The sequence below is a fragment of the Passer domesticus genome, chromosome 4 (assembly GCF_036417665.1).
Source record: "Passer domesticus isolate bPasDom1 chromosome 4, bPasDom1.hap1, whole genome shotgun sequence".
Classification (NCBI taxonomy): domain Eukaryota; kingdom Metazoa; phylum Chordata; class Aves; order Passeriformes; family Passeridae; genus Passer; species Passer domesticus.
Genome location: NC_087477.1, coordinates 30,833,135 through 30,855,861, shown reverse-complemented (window position 1 = coordinate 30,855,861; position 22,727 = coordinate 30,833,135). Strand labels below are relative to the sequence as shown.

The following is a 22,727-nucleotide window of genomic DNA, read 5'->3' as shown; positions in this document are numbered from 1 at the left end:
GGGCTCTTTCTGCTGAGGCAGAAGCGGGAGCAGCCGCGGTGCCGGCGCTGAGTGCGGGACAACCGCGCAGGCAGGGCTCAGCCGGCGGTGCCGAGCGCCCGGCGGCCGCGGGATGGCGGCGCTGCCCCGCTGCCGTGGCCGTGAGCGGGGCCGTGGCCGTGGCCGTGAGCGGGGCCGTGGCCGTGGCCGTGAGCGGGGCCGGGGCGGCGCCGCCGGGGAGGGGTTTCCCCGCCGCGGCTTAAGCGGCTGCGGCGGGCGGGCGGCGCCGTGCCGCCATGCCGCCCTCCGCGATGCCGCTGCTGCTGCTGCCGCTGCTGCTGGCGGCGCTGGCGGTGCCCGCCCCGGGCTCGGCGGCGGCGGGGGGCTGCGGGCCCTGCGATCCGGCGCGGTGCCCGGCGCTGCCGGCGCGGGGCTGCCCGCTGGGCCGGGTGCGGGACGCCTGCGGCTGCTGCTGGCAGTGCGGGCGCGGCGAGGGCGAGGCGTGCGGCGGCGGCGGCGCTGCGGGGGGACGCTGCGCCCCCGGCCTCGAGTGCGTGAAGAGCCGGCAGCGCCGCAAGGCGAAGGGCGGCCCGGTTCCCGCCGCCGCCGCCGCCGGCCCGCCCGGCGTGTGCCTCTGCAAGAGCCGCTACCCGGTGTGCGGCAGCGACGGGCTGACGTACGGCAGCGGCTGCCAGCTCCGCGCCGCCAGCCTGCGCGCACAGAGCCGCGGCGAGCCCGCCGTCAGCCAGCGCAGCAAGGGAGCCTGCGAGCAAGGTGCGGGGCGCGGGGCGGGCGGGTGCGGGGCGGGGAGGGCCGCGCTGCTGCTCCCGAGCGCTCCTCCTGCCGAGTTATCCCGTCGGGGCGCTTCTTTGTGGAAGGGACGTGATTTCAGACCCGCCGTAAATGGACTGGAGAGTCCCAGTCGGATGGCGCTGCCTAAACTTGGAGTAACTCTTCGGACCAGGCGCAGAAACGCAGAGGAACTTGGGCACTCGCTGTTGGCTTCCAGCGGTGCTGGAACTGCACTCCCTCGCTTTTCGTACTTTGCCTGAAGCTTGCCATTTGGGCTGCTGTGAGATGGAACTAACGGGGTGAGCTATCCAGGGGAGTGTTCTGCCCGGGATGGTTGCAAGCAGAGAGGAAAGGAAATGATTAAATGGATGTGAAATCCACAGAAATTAAGAGCCAGCACTCACTGGCTTGCTCTGGTTCTAAATGAAAACAGTGACTTTCCTGTGAGCTGCACATAGCGGTTTGCACTTGCAGCATTTTCGACCAGGAGCTTGATTCATCCCAAGCTTTTTCTTAGGGATGGTGCTCAAGGAAGAAATTGTTCTGCTGGAGCCTCTACTAGAAATTCTGGCCTCTGAGAGTAGTTTTTGCTGGGCGGGAGGGAGGAGTAAGACATCGCATGCAAAGCATATCCTAAACATTTCAAGGACAAGATTGCAGCGCCAGTGCTGTTTTGGTGGAGGAGTGTTCTCATAAACACAGTATCTGCAGGTCACAACCTCCACCTCCTCCTTCTCTTGCTTCTCATAACTGAGGCCAAGTATTCTGCAAAAAAATGTTTCTGAAACTCCCAAGACAGGCAGGAAACACTGGGTGAGGATTGGGTTATGTGCTTTGACGTTGCCCATTAAATGCCCTGTGTGGCTTTTCACAAACCTTGTCCAAAGCATTAGGCTTACATATTAGCCAGAAACAGTGTGGTACAGTATTAACTCCTGGAGGGAAGGAATTTCAGCCTTCAGGGCAATGTGGAATGAGATGAGAATGGCCTCAGTCTGTGCCTGTGTCTAGTAATTTGGAAAGAGCCTTTCCTGCCCAGTGGCCTCAGGAGTCCTAAAATGCGTGCTGCTTCTTGGCTCTGCCAGCCCAGACAAGTGAGCAGATGGGTTTGAAAGACGTCATGCTTCAGGTGTGCACTTTGAGAAGAAGGCTGTGTTCTCACTTGTCTTGCCCAAAATAATATGAGAGTTCATTGCAAAGCAGGTATTGATACTTGTAAGATACTGTCCCAACCCTTGGCTGCGCTTCCTGGTGTCTGTCCCAGACTGGATGCTGGTTTGACCTGGTGGGGCTTTGATCCAGACTATGGAGACAGAGTTTGATGGGGTCAGTGCAAACATGAGCTATTGGCAGGGGATGTGGAAGGCCACTGACCTGCCAGCCTCCAACAGGTCCCACAAGACTTCTTCTGTCCTGTGAGCCTCACAGCAGCAGCTTTGCTGAGGAAGGGTCTGAGAGTGGGACAGCCATTCCATGCACAAACTGCATCCCTTCCTTGGATAAGGTCTCTTCAGGTGTGCAGATCTGCAGCAAGACACCTTTGCGGGCTGTTACCTGTTCAGGAATTTCACTGGAGCATGTGGTGCAGAGCAACTGGTAAAATGTTCTGTCCTCCATCATTCAGGGTACCCATTCTTCTTTTGGCTTCTGCTGCTGGGAGAGCTCAGACCCAGCATGTCAGGCAAGGGAGCAGGATGGACCTGGGCTGCTCAGCAGTGGTGTCACAACTGACCCTTCGGAGATTTCCCCCAGCTGCATGAACCTTCCTTGTGCTGAGGGCCTTCTGGTGACATGCACTGCTCTGTGGCTTGCAGCTGAGGCAGGGGCTCGCCCAACAACCCTGCTAGACAGCTGGAAGTATTTCTCTATCCCTCAGGTCCGCCAGGCAGTTAGGAGCATTGGGTGGGAAGGGCGGGGAGTTGTAATCTTCACACGGATTTTGATACACTGACAGGAGAGCTCATCCATCCCATCAGCCTGACAGGATAGAGCCTTTTCCAATATCTTTCCAGAGAGGGCATGACACTTTGGTAGGTTTCTAGAAGGACCTGAACTTTGTGGTAGTCAAATAGTGGAAGTTCTGGTTTTTGCCATTTCCCACCAGAAATAAATGCAATCTCCTTAAGGCACTGTGCAGGGTGGGATCCAGCACAGGGAGATCACAAACAGGCAGGATCAGTCATTTTTGTGACAGTTTTTGCACAAAAGGAAGTCCTTGGGTGACAGAGCACTTGGGCTTCCTGCTTGTGACAGATGGGCTCTGAGGTGTCTGCGTGCCCTCACACGTCCTTTCAGTCCAAGAGAGAGCAGCCTTTCAAGACAGTTCTCTAAGAAGAGATCCAGAAACATCTTTTCAGCAGTGGGTCCTAACTGTGTTTGATTTCTCTTGGGATTTAAAAATTTTTTTTTGTTCAAATGGGGCTGGAGGGGGGAAGACTCGTTTTGCACATCCTGTTGGATCTTTCTTTGATATTAAATATTGAAAGGAATGAGCACGTTCTCAGCCCTGCAGAATTAGCCTTGACCTCGTCCTTGATTGTTTCCCAGACTTCTCAGATGTGATGTCTGTGTTTTGTACAGAAATCATGGAGCCAGGGAGAAAAAGGTAATTTTGCAGAACCAAAACTTCCTGCTGCAGGGCAGAGGAAGACACAGTTGAGAAGAGTTTGAAAGGACAGAAATAACCCTTGCTCTACCTGCACTTGGCAGATGGAGAGGTCCAACTGGTCCTTTCTGGAGTGGGTTTTATGTGGGCAGGACTGTTGGGGATGTCTGGAAAAAGGCATCCTACTTGATTGCCAACTCCTTGAAGCTGCCTGGCTGCTCTTGGTGCTATGCCAGCAGAAAAAGCTGCCTGCCTTTTTGCTCTGTGGAGCAGGCAGTGATGCCATGGTGCTCCCTACTGGCTGGGCTCCTCCTTTACGTCATGCTTGCACTCAGAGCTGGCCCTGGGTTTCCCTGCTCTCTGTCAGGGCACCTGCATCCCATTTCTACCTGTGTGTCCCAGCAGCCTCGTGGTAGCTAATTGCAGCACTGAGGATGCAGGAGGTGAATGCTGTGCGGTTTTCCATCTCCTTTCCAATATTGCCTTTAAACAGATTGTCTGTTTGCTCTCTGCCCATGAAAATACAGCTCAGATCTACCTCCAGGTCTTGCAGGCAGGGCAGGTCCAGACACAAAGCAGAAGCTTGCTGGTGGGGTAGGTACCCACCCCAGGTGGTCTGGGGTGCCTCCTCTGGTGGCCCCCTTGGCAGGAGGCGAGGCTGCTCTGACAGCTGGGGAGCTGCCCTGTGTCACTGCTGTCACACAGCTGTGCACAGATGTTCAGAAGTGCCTCAGAAGTGCCTCTCAAAGAGTTGGTGGCTTCAGGAATGTAGGCTGAAATTCAATTTGCAGTGCACACACTGGGGCTGTTTGCAGCCAGCTGGGACCTGGGGCAGGAGGAGTGTGGTACCCACTGCCATGCGAAGCCAGCTGGCATAAAGAATCAGGCCTGCGTGGCTCAGCTCAAGCCAGGCAGAAAAACAACCTCAAAGCACCAGCCCTCATTAAAAAAAAGCTATCAGGATTCCTGATGATGATCTCTGAGCTGAAAACTACCAGGCATTGACTTGTTGCCTAACCAATGCAGGAAGGGACAAATACCCCTGAGTCTTTATTATCGTTACCTACTAGCAAATGCTTTGAGAGACATGTTGTGAGTGCTGGAAATACTGCCAAAGTTGCCTCTTATATGGTTTGAAGTCCCTAATGCTTGTTCCAACAGGTTTGGGGTGTCCAGGTTGTTTTTCTGTTGTCAGTCAAGACTTTCTTTTTGTGTTATGCTCCCTCCTCTCTTGGTGGAAGCCAAACTCTTGTACTTGCTCAGATGCAGTGTACCACAAAGCAGCTCTCAGCAGACTTCAGAGGACAGTGTTTCACTCTCAGGGGAACTGGTGCTGCTTTGTACCTACCTACAAAGACCTCCTGGGGGTAGAAACTCAGGGCCTCTCTGTGTGAAGGGTAAATTTGCTGGCTTGCCAAGCATTCTGCTTTTTTTCTGTTCATCTGAGTGTGGTTTAAAACTCTGTGGCTCCATGAAAGTGATTTTCCAGTGCTGGGAACATGCAGGGCTTTTCCTTATGATTGTGAGGGTTCACAGGATCCCTCCCACAGATAAACAGCAGAACCACAAGAGATTCTTGTACAAGACTGTAACCAGCATTAAACTTGTCTAAATCTCACCAGCAAGGAAATCCCAGTCACTGGATCTGTGCTGCCCCCTCAGAGAGATATCTTTTTGACTTCCCAGAAGCCCAGACAGCATCCCTCATGGAAAGGGTTTTTTTTTTTTTTTCGCTAAGGTGCCACACACCAGCTCTGGGGCACAGAAGAAGGTGGGTGTGAGGTTTCTTGGCTGTCCACAGGATTTAAAAAACCAGTCTGATGGATGTAGGATTGTGACTGCCAGGCTCTTGTGAAGACTGGCAGCCCTAGGGGCAGATTTATCTCCCCTCCAAATTCCTGCCTGTATACCACATCAGTGGTTTTGCTTTGCTGATGCTTTACTGTTCCATAAATGTTCATCTGTGCTGCAAAGAGAGAAGTGCCAGGTTCCCACAGGTCAACTTCAAAACAAGAAACATGAATCACATCTGTTGGCTCATTCCGTCCAAATTCAGCTGTTGAAGCTTTGCCAGAAATATCATAGTTTTGAGGGTGGTTTGTTTTATTTTTTTAATCCACCACCAGAGTAGAGCAAAAACAGGAATTTGGGGAAAAAAAAACCAAACTTGTGGGAAATGGCAGACTGCTGTTATCACTGAGATTAGCTCATCTTCTCCTGATACAGCTGCCTTAAGTACAAAGGCCCCCAACTCTAGACCCTACAAAACATAGTTCATAGCCAGGCACATTCTGCAAGAAATTCTTCTAGATTTGTTAACAAGAGGTTCAGATTGCTGTAGTTCTTTCCTTCCATTCTTCCTTTTCTGGATTTTAGGGGACTTAGAAGAATGTACACATTTCATAAGTGGTTTTGTCTTTGCTGGGGAGAGATTTAGAAAATTTTTTGCTAAGTTATCTTGGTTGGAAATGAACCTAGTTCCCTATTTTCCTGGAAATCTGGTTTGAGTTTCTTCATCAGGTGGGAGTGGGGGTCTTACAGCAGTGGCCTGATACCTGCTGGCTTCCACTGCAAAGGAAAACATTGCTTTTGTAGGTGGATCTTTCCAGCCTTGTTGTGCTGCATCCTGAGAGTCTGTGGCAGAGCACTCTGGGGTGGATCCCATCAGGGCCCACAGACTTGTGAGTGTCCAGCTGGCACAGGAAGTCACTAATCATTTCCTCATGGATTATGGGGGCTTTGCTCATCTCCCCATCGCCAACTTCCAACTCTGAGGACAACTGGCCCTGATATTTAAGACAAAGAAGGTATTAAGTGCCTCTGCCTTTTTCTCATCCTTGTCACTACACTACCCTCTGCATTCAGCCAATGATGGACCACTCCTTGCCCTCCTTTTTGCTGCCAATGTATGCATAGAAACCTTTTTTGTTGTCTAACTGTAGCAGCCACATAAAATTCTAGTTGGGTTTTGGCCTTTCTAATTTTCTCCCTTCCTGACCTCACAACATCCTTATAGTCCATATAACATCCCATGTTACCTGACCCTTCATCCAGAGATGATAGATTCTCCTTTCTTTTCCTGAATTCCAGCCTAAGTTTAATGAGGCTAGTCTTTTTCCCTGGTTGTTCTACACTTGGGGACAGTCTGCTCTTGAATATTTAACAATTCCTTTTTTAAAACACACCCAGCCTTCCTGGACTCTTCTATTTCATGACTGACTCCTCAACACTACTGTTCATTGCTTTCAGTGTTCAAAAATACTGGTGATTTACAATTAATGTGTGACTTTGGGGACTTCCACTGTTGTAGCACAGGTCATAAATTCCTCCTTAAAAGGCATTCCACTATTTGAAAAGGTTTTGGTTCATTGGAGCTTGAGTTTTTATGGTTACTATGGAAAGTTCCTATGGAAATTGTTTAATATATTACTTGTCAGTCCTAGAGAGCAGCAGTATGCCAGGGACTATGCAGAAGCTTCACTGCTCAGGAGGATCCCATATTCCACCTGTGTCTTCACTCTCAATCATCACAGCATACCCAAATTCACTAGGAAGGAATGACTACTGATCAGCAAATTCCACCCTATGTTTGTTTTTTCGGTTGCTGGAAAGGCATGCTGTGTTTTAAAAATGTGTTTAATCCTTTGTTGGGCTGAGGTTGACTGAGGTTAGAACTAAAGAGGAGATTACCATGTAACAAGTCTAATCAGGTCGGATTTTTGAAAACCCTGCTTGCCCTTCCATGCATAAATGCTGCCATGCCTTTTTTCTGTCTCCGTTTTCACATTCTTTCCAGGCTTTAGCTCATGGCAGTGGATGATCTTGGAAGTCCCTTTCAAGGCACAAGGTCTCTGGAGGCAGCGTTCCCAAACCACAGTAAAACACCAGGGCTGGGATTTCCAGCGGCAGTGCTGTGCACATGCTGAGCCCAGTGCTGTGGAAGGCAGGAGTTTCTCCATGGCACAGTGATGGTGGCCCAGGGCTCTTCCCCACTGAGCTGGCTCAGGCTCAGGTCTGCAGGGCTTGGGCCAAAGCTGTGTTTGTGTTTGCAGCCTTCCCAGGGCCTGCTGGGGAGCATCCAAACAGACAGAGCATCCAGCACTCGCTGCCTGCTGTGGCTCCTTAGTCTCCTCAAAGACAGGCTACAGAGGACCAGAAATGCCTTGAGAAGAAGGTAGCAGAGGAGGCTTGTGCATCTGCCAGAAAGCTGGAGGCAGCTTTGGGAGTGGGGAAGGCCGGGAGCTGCCCGCGCTTCCCGACTGCTGCCGCCTCTCACAGGGCACTGACGTGGGAGGGAGCAGCTGAGGCCATGCCAGCTAACATGACTGGATGTCCATTGCTCGTGGCAGGTTTCCCTTTTTCCATATAAAGTAATTTTCAAGGGAAAGTACTTTACCAGCAACTTAGGACACTGGAGTTGGTTTATTTTCAGACTTACAATAGCTTGTGAGAGTGAACAGTGTTCAGCTTTTGCTTGGGTTTGTCCTCTTGGGGAGTGTTCCCAGCCTTGTGTGACCTGGGGCTGTGGCAGGGCAGTGCAGTGCTGCCTGGGAGCCAGGCTGACACCCACGTGAGCTTCAGCCTGTGGTACATGGCTTTGTGTGTTCATGGTCTGGGCATCCAGGCACTCCCAAGCACCAGGACATAGCCCACGGTGATTAATGCCCAGCTGATTTTTGCCTTTAGTCACATACCTGTAGGCCCCTTGGTTTTAGCAGAAAAGTTACTGCTCTGCTTGCTGTGAGGTTTTTATTTGGTTGTGTGTGTGAGCAGCAAAGGAAGATTGGTGAGGAGGTGCAAACCCTCAGCTGAGTGACCATCCAGGAATCAGTGAGGGACAAGTGGCTGGGCTGGGAGATGCCAGGTCTCTGCCAGCTGAGGCTGGGCACAGAAGGGGTGCCTGGTGCAGGAGGGGTGTCAGGAAGAGATGCCAAATAATATCCTCATCGAGGACACCAGAAGCTCTGCTGTGCACATTGCTGTGGCAGAAAAGCAACTGCATATAACAATGGGAACTCCTTTCCAGCTGCTATTTTTGACATAACACAGGCTGTCAGTTCCCTGCAAGCTGCAGAAAAAGTGTTTTCAGGCTCTGTCCCAGGGTGAATGAGCTCTGGGGCTCTGTAAGAAGCGCCTTCCTGGGCCAGGGAGAGCTGTTTGTTTTACAAACAATGGGCAGAGCACAGAGGAAATGCTTGAAGTGCTTGTGGAGAGCAGCTAATCTCCATCAATAGCCTGGGCTGTCATCTTGGTTAAGGAGCTCATGTGCAGTCAGGGAGCATCTGGACATCCACAGTGTGCCCGGCAGGACAGCGGGGACCACTCAGCCACCTTGGTGGTGGTGACCATTTTTTTGGGCAGGTGCAGCTCTCAGGTCCTCAGCCTGAAGGAAGCTGATGGAGAAACCATCCCCTCTGTGGGCAGTGCTGCCAGTGGAGCAGCAAGGCCTCCGAGGTGCAGGCTGTAGGATGATGGGAGGGGGATCTCCTTGCTTGCAAAAATCAAGACATCTGCTCTGTACAAAGTGGGCTGGTTTCCAGTCCCAGCTTTGCTTCCTTCACAAGAACTCCTGGAGCAAGAGGGGCACTTGGAGGAGGGAATGTCCTCACATCTTCTGAAGTGTGTGCAAGGCTCTGCCACCCCCTGCCTCTCCTGCTGTGACAAGTTGCCGTGTCATCTGTCCATCTCTGTCCACTTTGAGGGCTGAGCATGAGTGGGAGCAGCACAGGCAGCAAGCGGGGTGACTGCCATGCACCTGGATGTCACCTCACTGTGGAGAGAGTTTAGCTACTGCTGTGGCCAGTTGTGGTTTGACTTTAAATATGATGACTTCTTGGCCTTTCTCATTTATTTTTAGTGGCGGAAGAGCTCAGCTCTAGAGTTTTGGCTGTATGGATTTAAGTCAAATGTCCAGAGAGAGCACAGTGACTTTTCCCATGACACTTGCTGCATCTCTCAGGATGTGTATTCCCTCCTGGCCTCAGAGCTGTGTCAGATACAGGCAGAGGCCTGTGGATGCTTCCAGCTCATTTTACAGCCAAATGTAGAACGTCATGTTCTGCCTGGTTGGATCAGGATGTACATCCCGAGCTCAGGACAAGCTCATAAGAGCCAAGCTCTCATTGTGCTGTGGCTGCTGTGCCAAGCCAGACAGGGCTTTGCTGTGAAGCTGTGCAGGCAATTCCCCTGTCCAAGAAGATAAACAATTTCTCCTCACCCAGGAGGTGGGTAGAAATTCCTTGTCTCTTTTCCCCTGACAGCAATTGCTGCTGAAAAATCGTGATATGACGTGTGCATCCTGGCAGGGAGAATAAATACCTCTGGGCAAGTGGGTGCCTGAACCCTTGGCACAGGGGAAAACTCAACAGTAACCAAGACTGAGGCACCTCAGGCAGTGGATTTAGTGGTGTGCTGAATGCTGCCAGTTCCCAGCCAGGGGAGAAATGAGCCAGATCCTGGAAGAGCACAATAATGCCTTAACATCCACCTGGCTTTTAATGTAAGAGCAAGGATCTCTCCTTTTCTGTGGTGTGAGACGGTGATCACTGGGAAGCACTTGTGTTTTTCCTGCCTCATGGAAGAACCCCAGCGATAGGATGGTGTCCTACAGGAGCAGACATAGCCCTGGCAGCCCAGGCTCTGCTTTTGGAAAGCCCATTTGCATGTGGAGGGCCGGACAACAGAATAACAGCAGCAGGCTTTGCTGGGTGCATATGAGCTGCAGACCCCTCACAGAGCATGGGTCCAGCCGAGCTGCCTGGGGACATTGTGTCCCATCACAGCTTCCCAGCACCTTATTGTCCCTATTGTTTAAGGGATACCAGAAAAAAGAGCAGCTGGGCTGTGCAGGAAGTGCTGCACTGGGTAAGGGGAGCAGAGTGCATGACCTGAGGTGGCCCCATCCTGCAGATGGCAATGGGCTGGCCACTGTAGGGTACTCAGGGGAGGAAACCTTCAGCAGGGTGTTGAAATGCTGCTTAAATCCTCTTCTCAGCTGAGAGGCGCATCTCTGTGCTGATGAGGAGCACCTGGGTTGTGGTGTCTGCCAGGAAACCAGCCTGTGCTGACTATTAGGTGTGGTTTCAACCATCACCCAGGGCTACACATAAAACTTTTCTGCTTCTCCACAGCTGCCTCCTGTTAAAAATCAGAACTGGGATACTTCTGTAACAGAGAATTTTGAGTGGAGCCACCCCTAGTCTCTAAGCAGCTTCCCTCCAGCAGACTGTGTGCAGTCATTCCTGGAGAGAGAAGTCTCGAAAGAGAAGAGCAAACACTTTTCTGGGTTTGCAGCAGCTGCTCAGGAGCAGGGAACCACCTCAGCATCTCTTGGGCTAAAATAGAAGCATGGCTGATACCATTTGCCTGTGATACTAGTGTGGATCTGCCCCCAGTCATGAGGAGGAAGAAGACACCCACTTTGTGCTGATGGTGGTGCAGCGGGATGCACTTGAAACCTGCACCCCACTATCTGTGACAGGGCTGCAGGGTAGAGTGCACATGCAGGGCTGAAATCAGTGCAGATTCAGGACCCTATACGAAGCATTAGGATCTATATCTGCCCCTCTTTTACAGGACTGGGAATGAGCTGGGTGTGGTCTGTGAGCCAGTATACCCAGGAGCTTCTGTCAGGCTGGCTCTGGAGTACCTGTCTGCATAGGAAATGCCTTCTCCTGATGGAGCCTAATGGGAGCTTTAGTTTCCTGTTACTGCCTGCATCTTCAGAGCAGAAGGGGGAAAGCTGTTTGTGGCATTCTTAGAGCTATCAATAACTGGAAATAAACACTCTGTGCTCCTTTGGTCTGCACTTCCTATTGCAGGGAATTAATAGCTGCATTTTACAAAACAGCTTCGCTAAAGAGGGATTGAACAGAAACGGCCTTTCTTCCCTTCCTGGGATGGGGGTTGTCTCCAGCATTTCCCAGCCTGAGGGATAAACATCTCCAGCCAGATCTGCAAAACAACCCTGCTCTGATCTGCTTTTGAAGCAACTCTCTATTTAACCAGGAATTGGAGCTCTCTGGAATAAAACAGAGCTTTGCAGTCACCTTCTCCCTTCCCAGATTTCACCCATGGAGAGTTCTGCCACCACCCAACTAACCTTCTTTGGCTGAGCATTGCACACAGGTAGAACAGGAACAGCATAATAAGGAATTCTGCTAGCCCACATTGAAATCATGCTGGGAGAAATGATGCTGGCAAATGAAGTTGGGCAAGCCCTTCATGGCATGACAGAGTGGGATGCACCCTGTCTCCTAGGGGTCCTTTCCTCCATGCCAGCTGACTTGGTGACTGCATGGCAAGCAGAGCCAGCAGTTGGTACAGTTCTTCTCAGCCCCTGAGATAAGAGAATACACACAGTATTTCACTTCTAACCTCAGCCTTGTGAGGAGAGGACTCATCACCTGAACTGCTCAACACTTGATGTTTCATCTGGGGCCCATGGGTCTGGATAGCTCAAGGCTGGGTATGTGTGTCACTTTGGAGAGAGAAGTGTTGTGAGGTGGGATCAGTCCAGTGAACTTTGCTTCTAGTAGAGATCACCTTCACATTATCCTCAAAACCGTGACTGGCTCCCACTTAAAAGGCTTAGCATGGAGGCAGGCTTGCAGTCTCCTGGGACTTAAAAGCTTTTCTCCCTTTTTTGCAGGACCCTCCATTGTGACTCCTCCTAAGGACATCTGGAATGTGACAGGAGCACAAATCTACCTGAGCTGTGAAGTCATTGGCATCCCAACCCCTGTCCTCATCTGGAACAAGGTAAGGGCCCTGCTAGGAGCTCTTACAGCACAGCAAACCTGAGGTGGCTGAAAGTGCCTGGTAAGCACAAAGGCCATAGCAGATCACTGTAGAAACACGCCTCTTTGATGAGTTCTCTCATCTCTGCAGTTCTGTCCACCCCCTCACATCTGGTTTTGCTTAGTTTTTAGACATTATTTAGCAAATAAACTCTTGTTGCTCCCAAGCCAGGACAGGACTCATGTTTCTCTTGGTAGCGCCTGGTATTCAGAGCATGTAGGGAATGTCCCTTGACCTGCCTTCACCTTCACCCTGCTGGCCGCAGTGGCTCTGAGGTGGCTAGACATCGCCCACGTTGGGAACAGGAACCACATGGGGCAGTCACTGAGCTCCAGTAGCCTGCAGCATGTTGATTTTGGCAGCACTGGTAACATCTGGCTTAGGACGGGGCCAGTGTTGAATGGAGAGGATCCTGGCCGTAGGGCTGAGAGGCACTGCATGGTTCCTGCAGCTCCTCAAGTGTGCACAAACCTGCCACAGGTTTGTACACACTTGTGAAGGGTCTTAAAAGTAAGCTGAAACATTACTACTTAAGGATACTATGGAGAAAAAAAAACTAGGTTGGCCTGAAGTTTGCTGTAAGACAGCAAGCTTTATTTGTAGGAGCTCAAGAGCAGATTGTCAGGTGAGCATACAGTTGGGGCTTGTTGACTCAGGCAGCGTGTTCTGCTTGTTTATGAATAGATGCTGAGTTTACACTGCCAGTGCTGCTCTGCTTTTCATGCCTCTCCCTCATGGCTGAGAGCCTGCTTGACCTGGTGGTAACAAGGGCTGAGCACCACTTACCCCGTGCTGGGCTCTGGGCTCAGATACTGGGGAAAGACTGCAGTGCTGCTTTCCCATTGATGCTGGGACTGCCTGGTTTGCTGCAGCAGAAACAGGCAGGGCTGAACACACACACAAGTTCTGTGAGGCCAGATCAGCACAGGGCAGGTTGGCACACCCCACTGCCCAGCAGCACCTGTCCCAGAAAACTGGGCCACTCTGTTGCTGCTGAGGTGAGGGGAGCCCAGCCTCAGGGCTGAGGCACTGGGGTGGTGTGGCTGCACTACACAGGGGACAAAGTGAAACTGTGACACTAGAAATACCCTGCTGCTGCACAAAACTCATCCAGGCATATCTAATGTTGATCTGTGTGCAGGTATGGCTCAGCATGCAGTTCCAGCATAAATTAGTCCCAGAGTTCTTACCCATTCCTGCCCCTTTGTGTAGATAATTCGAGGACAGTATGGTGTCCAGAGGATGGAGCTTCTGCCTGGGGACCGGGAGAACCTGGCTATCCAGACCCGGGGGGGCCCTGAGAAACACGAAGTGACTGGCTGGGTGCTGGTAAGTACTCTGTGTGAGCACAGAGCTGCACAGGCAGCAGAGTGCAGTGTGCCAGCTGCTCATGGACAAAGAACAGTATAGCAGACCAATGGCAACACAGGGAATTTGGAGGAAAACAACCTTTGTGAGTTAGAGATGGAAGGGTAAGGGTGGCTGCTGGTTCCAGTCTTACCTGGTGCATGCACCCTTCCTCTGTCTAGCATGCAGCATTTTGCAGTGTGCATACCACTTGCAAAATCAGAGGGGGAGTAGAGGGGAGGACAGGGTCTGACACAAAGAAGTTCTGTAAGATACCTAGAAACAGAATCACCTCTGCTGCCAGTGATGCTCACTGGGGGAGCGGGGTGTGTTTCTTCCCTTAGATATCTCCTCTGAGCAAAGAGGATGCTGGGGAATACGAGTGCCATGCATCAAATGCCAAAGGAGAGGCAACAGCTTCTGCGAAAATCCACGTTGTGGAAACTCTGCATGAAATAGCTCTGACCAAAGGTTGGTAAGTGTGGCTGAACACTCAGCAGCTCTCTCCCCTAACAGTTTATTGTTATTTGATATAAAAGGAGCACCTCTGTTTAATGCTTTCCAAAAATATCCCAACAAACCCTCCCCCCCACTAGAAATACCAGTTTAATGTGCAGGTTTTTGTATTTGACAGAACATTCCAGCAAATCTTAGCTGCTAAAGTTCTCAAGGGATTGTTAAATACCCCCCTCCCCCCGCCCTTATGCTGTGAAGTACTGGAAATACCAAATAAACATTAAGAAACACCTTCTGGGTTTTTTATAGAGCAGTTTCCAATGGGTTTCCAGCCCTACATTTGTATCCTCCTTTCATTGTTGTCTGGATGCTTTCAAACCTGCTCCTCTCTCCTGGGAGCAGTATTGGCACAGCAGAAATTCCAGTTCCTGCCCTGTTCTCTGCGTGCTGGGATGGGAAACCTCAGATTTGCCACAGCATGTCCTGTTTGTTAGGCTGTGTGCAAAGCTGGTGGCAAACCAGCCACCCTCATCCCAGCTGCAGAGGATGGCTCAGTACCACAGCCACATCATATGCTTAGGAATAAATCTGGAGAGCCAGAACAGTAACTGTAACCCTGCTAGAGGCAGAGGGACAGGGAATAAAGCACATGGCTAGAGAATACTGAGCTGCCCAAATCCCCTACTGGATGTAATCCTTAGTTTTAATCTCTGCTAGCTTTATCCAAACTATATAGTCTTGACTTCTTGTGTCCTTATGTCTGTGAAGAGCTAAAATACTTCCCTTAGAAGAGCATTAGCAGCACCTGGCACTGAAATGAGAGCTTACAATGAATCCAAATTATCATGCACAGGAACTTTGCTAATGGTTTTAAGGTAGTCTCTAATCCCTTTTCAAACATTTTATTTATGGATGTGAATAAAATTGAGTTTTACAGAGTTGTGCCATGAACAGCAAGCTTGTACCCCAGAACAGTTTGTTTCTTGCACACACCCAGCGCATGCTACAGCTGGTTCTTTTCAGCTGTAGGAAAGCTCTGAGGCATCTGGAGCGAAGTGATAAGTAAATGTAGTCTGCCACTTTAAAGGAAATTGGTACAGTTAATGGAACAAAGTGCCAGACATCATAGCTACACCGTGAGAGTGTGTGTGCCATGTCCAGGTGATCTCAGCACAGAAAAACGTGTCTATTATCACCCCCTGCAGCAGGGAGGGAAGGAAAGAAGGCAGGAAGGAAGGAGGGGTCAGGTCTCATCCTCAGCCAAGAGATCCCAAAGCTGTTGCCAAAGTTGCAATATTCCCCCTTGGAACAGGACAGAGTGTAACATGTTTTTGTTTTTCCACAGATGATGGTGCAGAGCTGTGATGTGAGGACTTTCACTTACGCACAGTTTTAAATTAGTATTTTGGAAAGCTGCAAGCTCTGGCTTTTTCTAGCTGACTAATCAGTCCCTCTTAACTCCCTTTTTCTTTGAGTCCCGATTTGCTTGCACACTTCTTTCACAGATACACAAATAGATTCACAAGCTTGATTACAAATTTTAATTCTATTTACAGGAAATAAACATACTTTTGAACAGCACACAGCAGATGAGTAAAACTAATTTTGAATGCAACGTGTACAAAATGAAACAAAACCTGAGCACTTCACTTGAGTCTCATAATTAAAAAAAAAAGCCCTTTTAAGGCTAAACACTCATCATACGAGGTGCAATACTCATAGACATCAGTTCCTGGAAGAGGAGCTTGCAGGCGTAGGGCATTCGAACCAAAGATATCTGGAAAGAGATTGCAAAAGTCATGTGATAAACACTCATAAAGCATCAACTTCCACATCCTCTACACAAATAACTTCGTTGAGTTTTTGGCTTAAAAGCAAATCTGAAGTTATGCATGAAAGCACTTAATGAGAATTGCTCACAGACAGTACCAAAGCAAGAAGGAAGCTGAGCCTCTGTAGGGGCTACACAGCAGATGTCCAGAATGTATTTTTAACATAAAAATGCAGCAAAGGGATCTGATCCCAAACAAGAACCATTTAACAGAACATGTGCGTAACAGAGTGTGCCTGAAGTGCATAAATGCAGGTAAGGCTTGCAGCACACATCACTCTGGAACCCCAGTGCCATTGTTCAGAGTTGCAGCAGTCAGTCCTTGGCACAAAACCAAGCGTGTTCAAGGCTACTATTTTTATCTCTGCTACCACTGTCCCTTGACATACTTCTGTAACCAAGCATGCACTGCAGAGCTTTTATTAAATTAAAAAAAACCCACCAAAGTACAGCACAAAAGACCTCCCGTGGGGACCCAGCTCTGCAAGCATAAATATCTTCATGGGACAGTCACAAGGGCGATGCCTCTAAATTCCTGTGATTCTGAGTTTTACTTCTAAAAATAAGTTCTCGAGCGTTTAAAGTCTCTGAAAACTCTGCACTGTACAACACTTGAACAGCATTTCCTGCCAAGTGACAAGCCAACACTGTAAAATTAATAAGGAAGCATCCAAATTGACTACAACGCTATAAACACTTAAAACAGTTATGAAACTAAAATAGCAATTGTTCTGGTGCTTCTTTAAATATTTACTTCCCTATACTCCTGCTTCACTCAAGTGGCATTTCCTCCTGCCCACAAGGAGAAACAATGGCTGATGGAAACCACACTCACCTGAGTTTTGTTGCGGCACCCGCGGCATTCGTAGGTGTGAGTCCTCGTGTTTGCAATTGCCATGATTCCACAGAGGTTACACACGTGGACCTGGTATGGGTCTGAAGCTTCAAACAATCTTTCTCTCAAGAACTGGGCTGCTCCATGAGCAATCTGGCAATCTCGTTCCATTTCTCCAAAGCGAAGGCCACCATCACTAAAAGGAACAGAAAAAAAACCTTAACTTTTGAGATCACTGGCAAAATAATCAGTTCTTGTTGGTGGAACAAGTATCTGTATTGCAAGGCAGGACGAAAGCTCTGCATCAGTTTTCCTCTAACACCACAGAATAAAACTGTGAAAACAGTCCTTAATAACTGCTGATGAGCATTTCTACAGCTGGTGTCTGACAGCCACAGCACAACTATACAGCAAAATGAAGTGCACTATTAAATCACCCTCTGCTCATCTGTGATGGCTGTCTGCCAGATGTCCACCAAACAGCTCTGTGGTCCCCACCATGTCAAAAGGACATGGGGAGAAAGTAAGATGGAAAAGCTCATGAGTGGAGATAAAACTAGGGAGATTGCTTATCAATTACTTTCACAGACAAAACAGATTCAGCACGGGGAAAATGAGTATATCACCCATTAAAAATGGAGTAGAATGATGAGAAACAAAAGACAAAATTAAAAAGTTCACCTCCCCAACCTTCTTCCCAGGCTTACATCACTCCTTTATTCCCAACTCCTTCCTCCCTTCCCTGTGATGACTGGGAGAATAGGGATTGCAGTCGGTGCATCACAGCTCCTCTTGGCTGCTCCCTTTGCCTCACAATTTTTTCCTCTCCACCATGTGGCCCCTTCCATGGGACAGTCCTTCACAAACTGTTCCAGCATGGACCTTCCCATGGGGTAGAATCCTCCAGGAACAGGAATCCTGTGGGCTTTCCACAGGCCGCAGGGCAGTTCCTGTTGCATTTCCTCACTCCTCTCTCACAGCTTCTGCACAGCATTTTTTACCCTTTCTTAAATATCTTCTCACAGAGGTGCTACCAGCTCTAAGTGTCTGTGTCCAGCATGGGGCAATCACTGCTCCCTTCTCAGAGAGGCCACCCCAGCAGTACCTCCTGCTACCAAAACCTTGGCACCTGCACCCAATACAAGCTCTTAAGCCAAACACATTAAAAAAATGGGTGGCTATTTGGGGTGAGCTAATTAAGCTGCAAAGCTGAACCAACTACTTGTTCAGGGCTAAAAGCTGGACAGGAAAACAAAACACCACAAAGAAACTAGCAGGGATCCTTACCGAGATCTGCCTTCCATGGGCTGTCTGTTAAGGATCTGGATTGGCCCTCGTGCACGAGAATGGATTTTGTCATCCACCATGTGCTTCAGGCGCTGGTAATAGGTAGGACCAATGAAGATCTGGGATGTGATTTTTCGACCAGTGAAGCCATTGTAGAGGACCTGGAGAAGTCAATGTAAACCTTACTACCCATCAAAGGTGTATTAAAAAAATTACAGTGGATTGATACTTTGATTATACCTCATTTCCTCTCAGATGATAGCCATAATCTGATAAAAGGTTGGAAATCTTTTGCACGTTGACAGCATCGTTAAAAGGTGTAGCATCACCAATTTCTCCCTTGTTTGCAGACACCTACAGAGAAGAGATTTGGAAAAGTTTGTCAGGTTTCTGAAGGACTGGTTAGACCACATTTAGCTGTTTCAAACAGTTGTAACTCGTAATACTGGAATTTGAGATTCCATGCCAATGGTAGTACCCTATCTCACTCTGTTTATCTGCCACATATTTTAAAAAATACACACTATAAACAATTTTGTCTCTCCTTATTCTAGGTCAGGGGAAAATATCTGTAACAAAAGCAACAGATGAGAGAGCACACTGTAGGTAGGACCTGACCTTCTGGATAAAATTTACAGGACTGTACATCTTCCATAAGAAACCTCCTTTTGCTATCAAATAACTGGAGAACAATAATTTTTAAATAAATCAACACCTACTACATAGTGTTTATCTTTACCAAGAAAAAAGCAAAAAAAAAGCTCAAAGCATACAACAGTCCCCACCAAATTTTAATTCATATTGCTGAGACATGCAGTGTAGAAGACTGTTCTTACCTTGCCCTGAAGACACTCAATCAAGTGACCAATGGTCATACGGGAAGGGATGGCATGGGGGTTGATAATGATATCAGGTGTGATGCCTTCACATGTGAAGGGCATATCCTAGAGCAGGGAAACACACAGTCAGCTCCTCCCAAAACATCATGTTTAGGAAGAGTATGTGCCTGGATCCAAATAACGTCTTTTAAAGAATTTAAAAGACATTGAAATATGAAAAAAGCAGCTGTGTCTCCCTCTAAAAATATTTTAGCTATATTTCAGTCAATATTGCACCTGAGTAGATATTCCACAGACAATTCACTTAAGACAGTTCCAATGCTAAGATCATCACAGGTAAAATCAGAAGAAGAAGAAAAAAAGACTACCTCTTGCCTGTACTGGATCCCACAGGTTCCTTTCTGACCATGTCTGCTAGCGAATTTATCTCCAATTTGTGGAATTCTTACAGAACGTACCTGTAAGCCCACAGGAAAACATGCAATTGGTAACTTAAATTCAGACCAAAGATCATTAAAGCAGAAAGCCCAAACATCAGTGCTCACCCTAATCTTGCAGAATTTGTATCCTTCCTGGTTCAGGGTTACCATGACCTGGTCTACAATCCCAGTCTCACTGGTCCGCAGGAAGGTGCTGCAGTCTCTCTTGGTGAAGCGCCTGTTGGTGCTTTCCAGCTCATCTTCATTTTCTGGCAGAGTGACTGTTTTGCCAATGATGACATCATCCCCAGACACACGGACCCCAGGGGCTATCAAACCATCATCATCAAGTTTGTCGTAGATTGCGTGTCTCATACCTTGGGGGGAAGAAGGAACCAAAAAAGTAGAGTCCCAGATTTTTCAGCATACTGACTCTTGATGTTTTGCAGTAATTCAACAAGTCTGCTTGCAGCTTCAGACAACTGCTAAAATATCTAATGCAAATACCTCAACTGATACAGTAATTTCTATAAAATACAGAAATGTCTGTATTAATATACCCCAAAATGAAGACTGAATCAGTTCAACACTACCTTTCCCACAAAACCTTACTTTAAAACCACTCCTTTATCTTACCTTGGCAAGTTTCACGTGTAGGCTTCTCAAAAACTTCCTCTTGGTCATACCCTTTCTTAGACTCCTGCTCTTTGTACGAGCGATAGAACACAGACCTGAAATGAAGTTATAAAGTCTTCTCCAGTGAAGCCAGCATCATTTTCACCCATATCTCATTTTCACATAGTATTCCTACTGTTACTGACGACAACCAAATCCAAATAATGAGCGGATGCTGCACAACCTTTCCTCTGATTTCCTGTTAATCTGACCTTGACTGAAGGCAAAACAAACAAAACAAAAAAACAACCCACCACACAGAGAAGTTTCAGAGGGCACTATGATGGTCACTCTACAGATACTGCCAAAGTACCTAAGATAACAGGCTAATTTTTGATGAACTGCAAAGACTTTTGTATCTGCTTGACACCACAGAAGCAGTTATCATTCCTAATGATTATTCACATCTTCAGCATATCATTCTCATATTATTTTCCTCCTTATGCATGCAAGTTTGCAAACATTTCTAGGCTTCTACAGCTACCTTGCAGTGCTACACTCAGTACAACTGAGTTGCAGTGAAAAATTTTCAATTTAATCTAAGGCGCTTTCTGGTGCTTTAAGGGTTTCTGTTTGCTGCCTCAGTTGCCAGCACACCAAAGTGCTTTCAGATACTATAATGCATGAAGTCACATCAGCCACCAGCTGTGCCAGCAGCAGTTCCTTCTAAGGAGAGGAACATTCCAATCCTAACTGGTAGCAACTGTCTCACTAATAAAGACAAGACTATGCTAAAATGCTGGAACATTGTTCTGGTAACTGGCAAGACTTACATGAAAATACACCAGGGAAGAGTGCAAATGTTTTTTCATTAAACTGTGATACAAAGGACCCTGAACAGAATAAAGATCAAAATGGAAGATCAAGAAGACAAAGCAGGCAGACAGGTTTCATGGTGTTTTGCTAAGATACACATTCACTATTTTCATTGTGCTGGCCCGTCAATCCCTACTAAAAAAAAAATTAAAATGTTTCTCAAGTGGAAAGATTCAGAGAACAGCATCTTCCAGCATAAAATGAACTTTTTTTGAGCCTCTGGACAACTCAGTGTAGCTTTTTCTTTTATTTCCAAGCGGTTAAAAAATTTACAGTCTTACCTGAAAAAGCCTCTGTCAACAGCAGAACGGTTCATAATGACAGAGTCTTCCTGGTTATAGCCTGTGTATGATGCAATGGCTACAATCGAGTTGATACCTACAATACGCACAGAAAATATTTTAAAAGAATGCACACATGCCCAGACAGACACTATTTTAACTCAAAATAGGCTGTACTCTCTACAGTCAAGCTGTTCTGCCCTTTCTCAGATAAAATCTCTACATCCCACACACAAAAACATGCAGTATCAGCAAATTGAACTCTGGGTAGAAAAGAGAGTCAAGAGTGACCCCTTGTGAAAAAGCTATCAAACATCAATACAGAAAATGCATTTTTTCAGTTACATTTTAGCAGATTTTTTTTTGGGTAAAGTAGTTTCAGCTGCAACACTACCAACAGATTTTTTGCAGTCTAGGTGTCCAGCTACAATCGAACCTACACTTATTTCTTAAATTGCACACATTTGCTAAACGTTCAGGTATTCTACACACACCATTTGTGACATGTTTAAAACAAAACAGAAGAGTTTTGTTTTTGTTCCATGAACATGAACTGACAACGCACCTGCTGGCAACTCTCTGAACCTCAAGTACTCCATGGAGCGTGTTGTTACCAGGGGCTTCTGGGGATAATACAGCACGTGTGCCAGCGTATCCATACGGACATGGAAGTTGGTGATGTAGACTCCCATAGCCTGTTTACCCATAGCAGACTGGTATGTGTTCCTGGGAGACTAGACAGACAAAGGGAAGACCATTAATTATGGACATAAAGCTCCTTACACACACCAGTGGGTTTTCTATCAGCTTTAAAAGCAGGAGTTCAGCAGAGGTGCACTGACCTGGTTGTGATCAGGGAAAGGGATAATAGATGCACACACTCCCAGGATCATGGATGGGTGAATCTCACAGTGTGTGTATGTTGAACAATATGCCACACCTTTCTCTTGCAAGTCATCTGGAGTCATTGCTAGCATCACAGTCTCTTCTTCCAGGGTGTCAATGTACTCTACCACACCACTGGCCACGAGATCCTGCCAACTGAACAACCAAAAACTCAATTAACACCTAAAACGGGTCTCTTCAGCAGTGACAGAAACAAGGACTTCTCTGGCTTATTACTATTACCACTGCCTCAATGTGATTAAAAAAACTGATTAAACTACCAGGCAGAGAAAGCATCTTTGTGCTGCACAAAGTTTTAAACATTCCTCTCTCCAAGCTGAATGTAGCACCTTCCAAGATGGAAAATGACACCTTCAGCTGAATTTCAGGAATGTCCCTCACCTGTAGTTATTATACTCTCGTTCCTTCAGTTGGTCAATGTGCCTTTTCTTCAGCAGCAACTTCTGCTTCTCCACAATCAAAAGGGGCCGACAAATTCTGCCTGCATCAGTGTAGATGCGGATTTCTCGCTCACGAATGTCTCTAATCATGGAGACCTGGGCAAGACAGCAGCACCTCATGAGTACAAAGTCTCAGCTTGGAATCAGAACTACAGAACACAAAACAGGATAACCAAATTCCCTAAAGCAAAGTCTTTTCAGGCACTATCAGAAGCACAGAACAAAGAGTAACACTCCTATAAACAGGAGCGTTTCAGAAGATTATTTTCAACTGTTTTGTCTTTCAACTGGATCCTCTTTAAAAACAAACAACCCCCCATAAAAAAACAACCCCACAACCAAGCAACAAATCATACACAACCAAGCATATAATAATAAAAAAATAAAATTCAAATGGACCAAACACAAAAGCCTCCCAAA

The 22,727-nt window shown here is 47.8% G+C and overlaps 2 protein-coding genes across 3 annotated transcripts in view; one reads left to right on the top strand and one right to left on the bottom strand.

The window, feature by feature from the left end:
- The first annotated feature begins 260 nt into the window (after positions 1-260).
- IGFBP7 (insulin like growth factor binding protein 7) lies at positions 261-15,559 on the top strand. 2 transcript variants are annotated; one of them, XM_064416902.1, is made up of 5 exons: positions 261-753; positions 12,027-12,136; positions 13,388-13,504; positions 13,867-13,993; positions 15,324-15,559. In XM_064416902.1, the coding sequence occupies exons 1-5, from the start codon at positions 276-278 to the stop codon at positions 15,341-15,343; spliced, it is 852 nt and encodes a 283-aa protein (XP_064272972.1). In that variant the 5' UTR covers positions 261-275; the 3' UTR covers positions 15,344-15,559. The 2 variants fall into 2 exon arrangements, with proteins under 2 accessions (XP_064272972.1, XP_064272974.1); XM_064416904.1 differs by having other exon boundaries at positions 13,867-13,997.
- The window catches only part of POLR2B (RNA polymerase II subunit B), a 16,605-nt gene continuing 9,382 nt past the window's right edge, over positions 15,505-22,727 (bottom strand). The window contains exons 14-25 of the mRNA XM_064416899.1: positions 22,249-22,403; positions 21,804-22,002; positions 21,527-21,695; positions 20,962-21,058; positions 19,826-19,920; positions 19,316-19,566; positions 19,139-19,228; positions 18,768-18,875; positions 18,172-18,285; positions 17,932-18,092; positions 16,645-16,840; positions 15,505-15,755 (exon numbers count right to left, since the gene is read on the bottom strand). Of these exons, the coding sequence (XP_064272969.1) occupies positions 15,666-15,755; positions 16,645-16,840; positions 17,932-18,092; positions 18,172-18,285; positions 18,768-18,875; positions 19,139-19,228; positions 19,316-19,566; positions 19,826-19,920; positions 20,962-21,058; positions 21,527-21,695; positions 21,804-22,002; positions 22,249-22,403 (1,725 nt within the window). The 3' untranslated portion in view covers positions 15,505-15,665. The remainder of the gene's footprint in view (positions 15,756-16,644; positions 16,841-17,931; positions 18,093-18,171; positions 18,286-18,767; positions 18,876-19,138; positions 19,229-19,315; positions 19,567-19,825; positions 19,921-20,961; positions 21,059-21,526; positions 21,696-21,803; positions 22,003-22,248; positions 22,404-22,727) is intronic.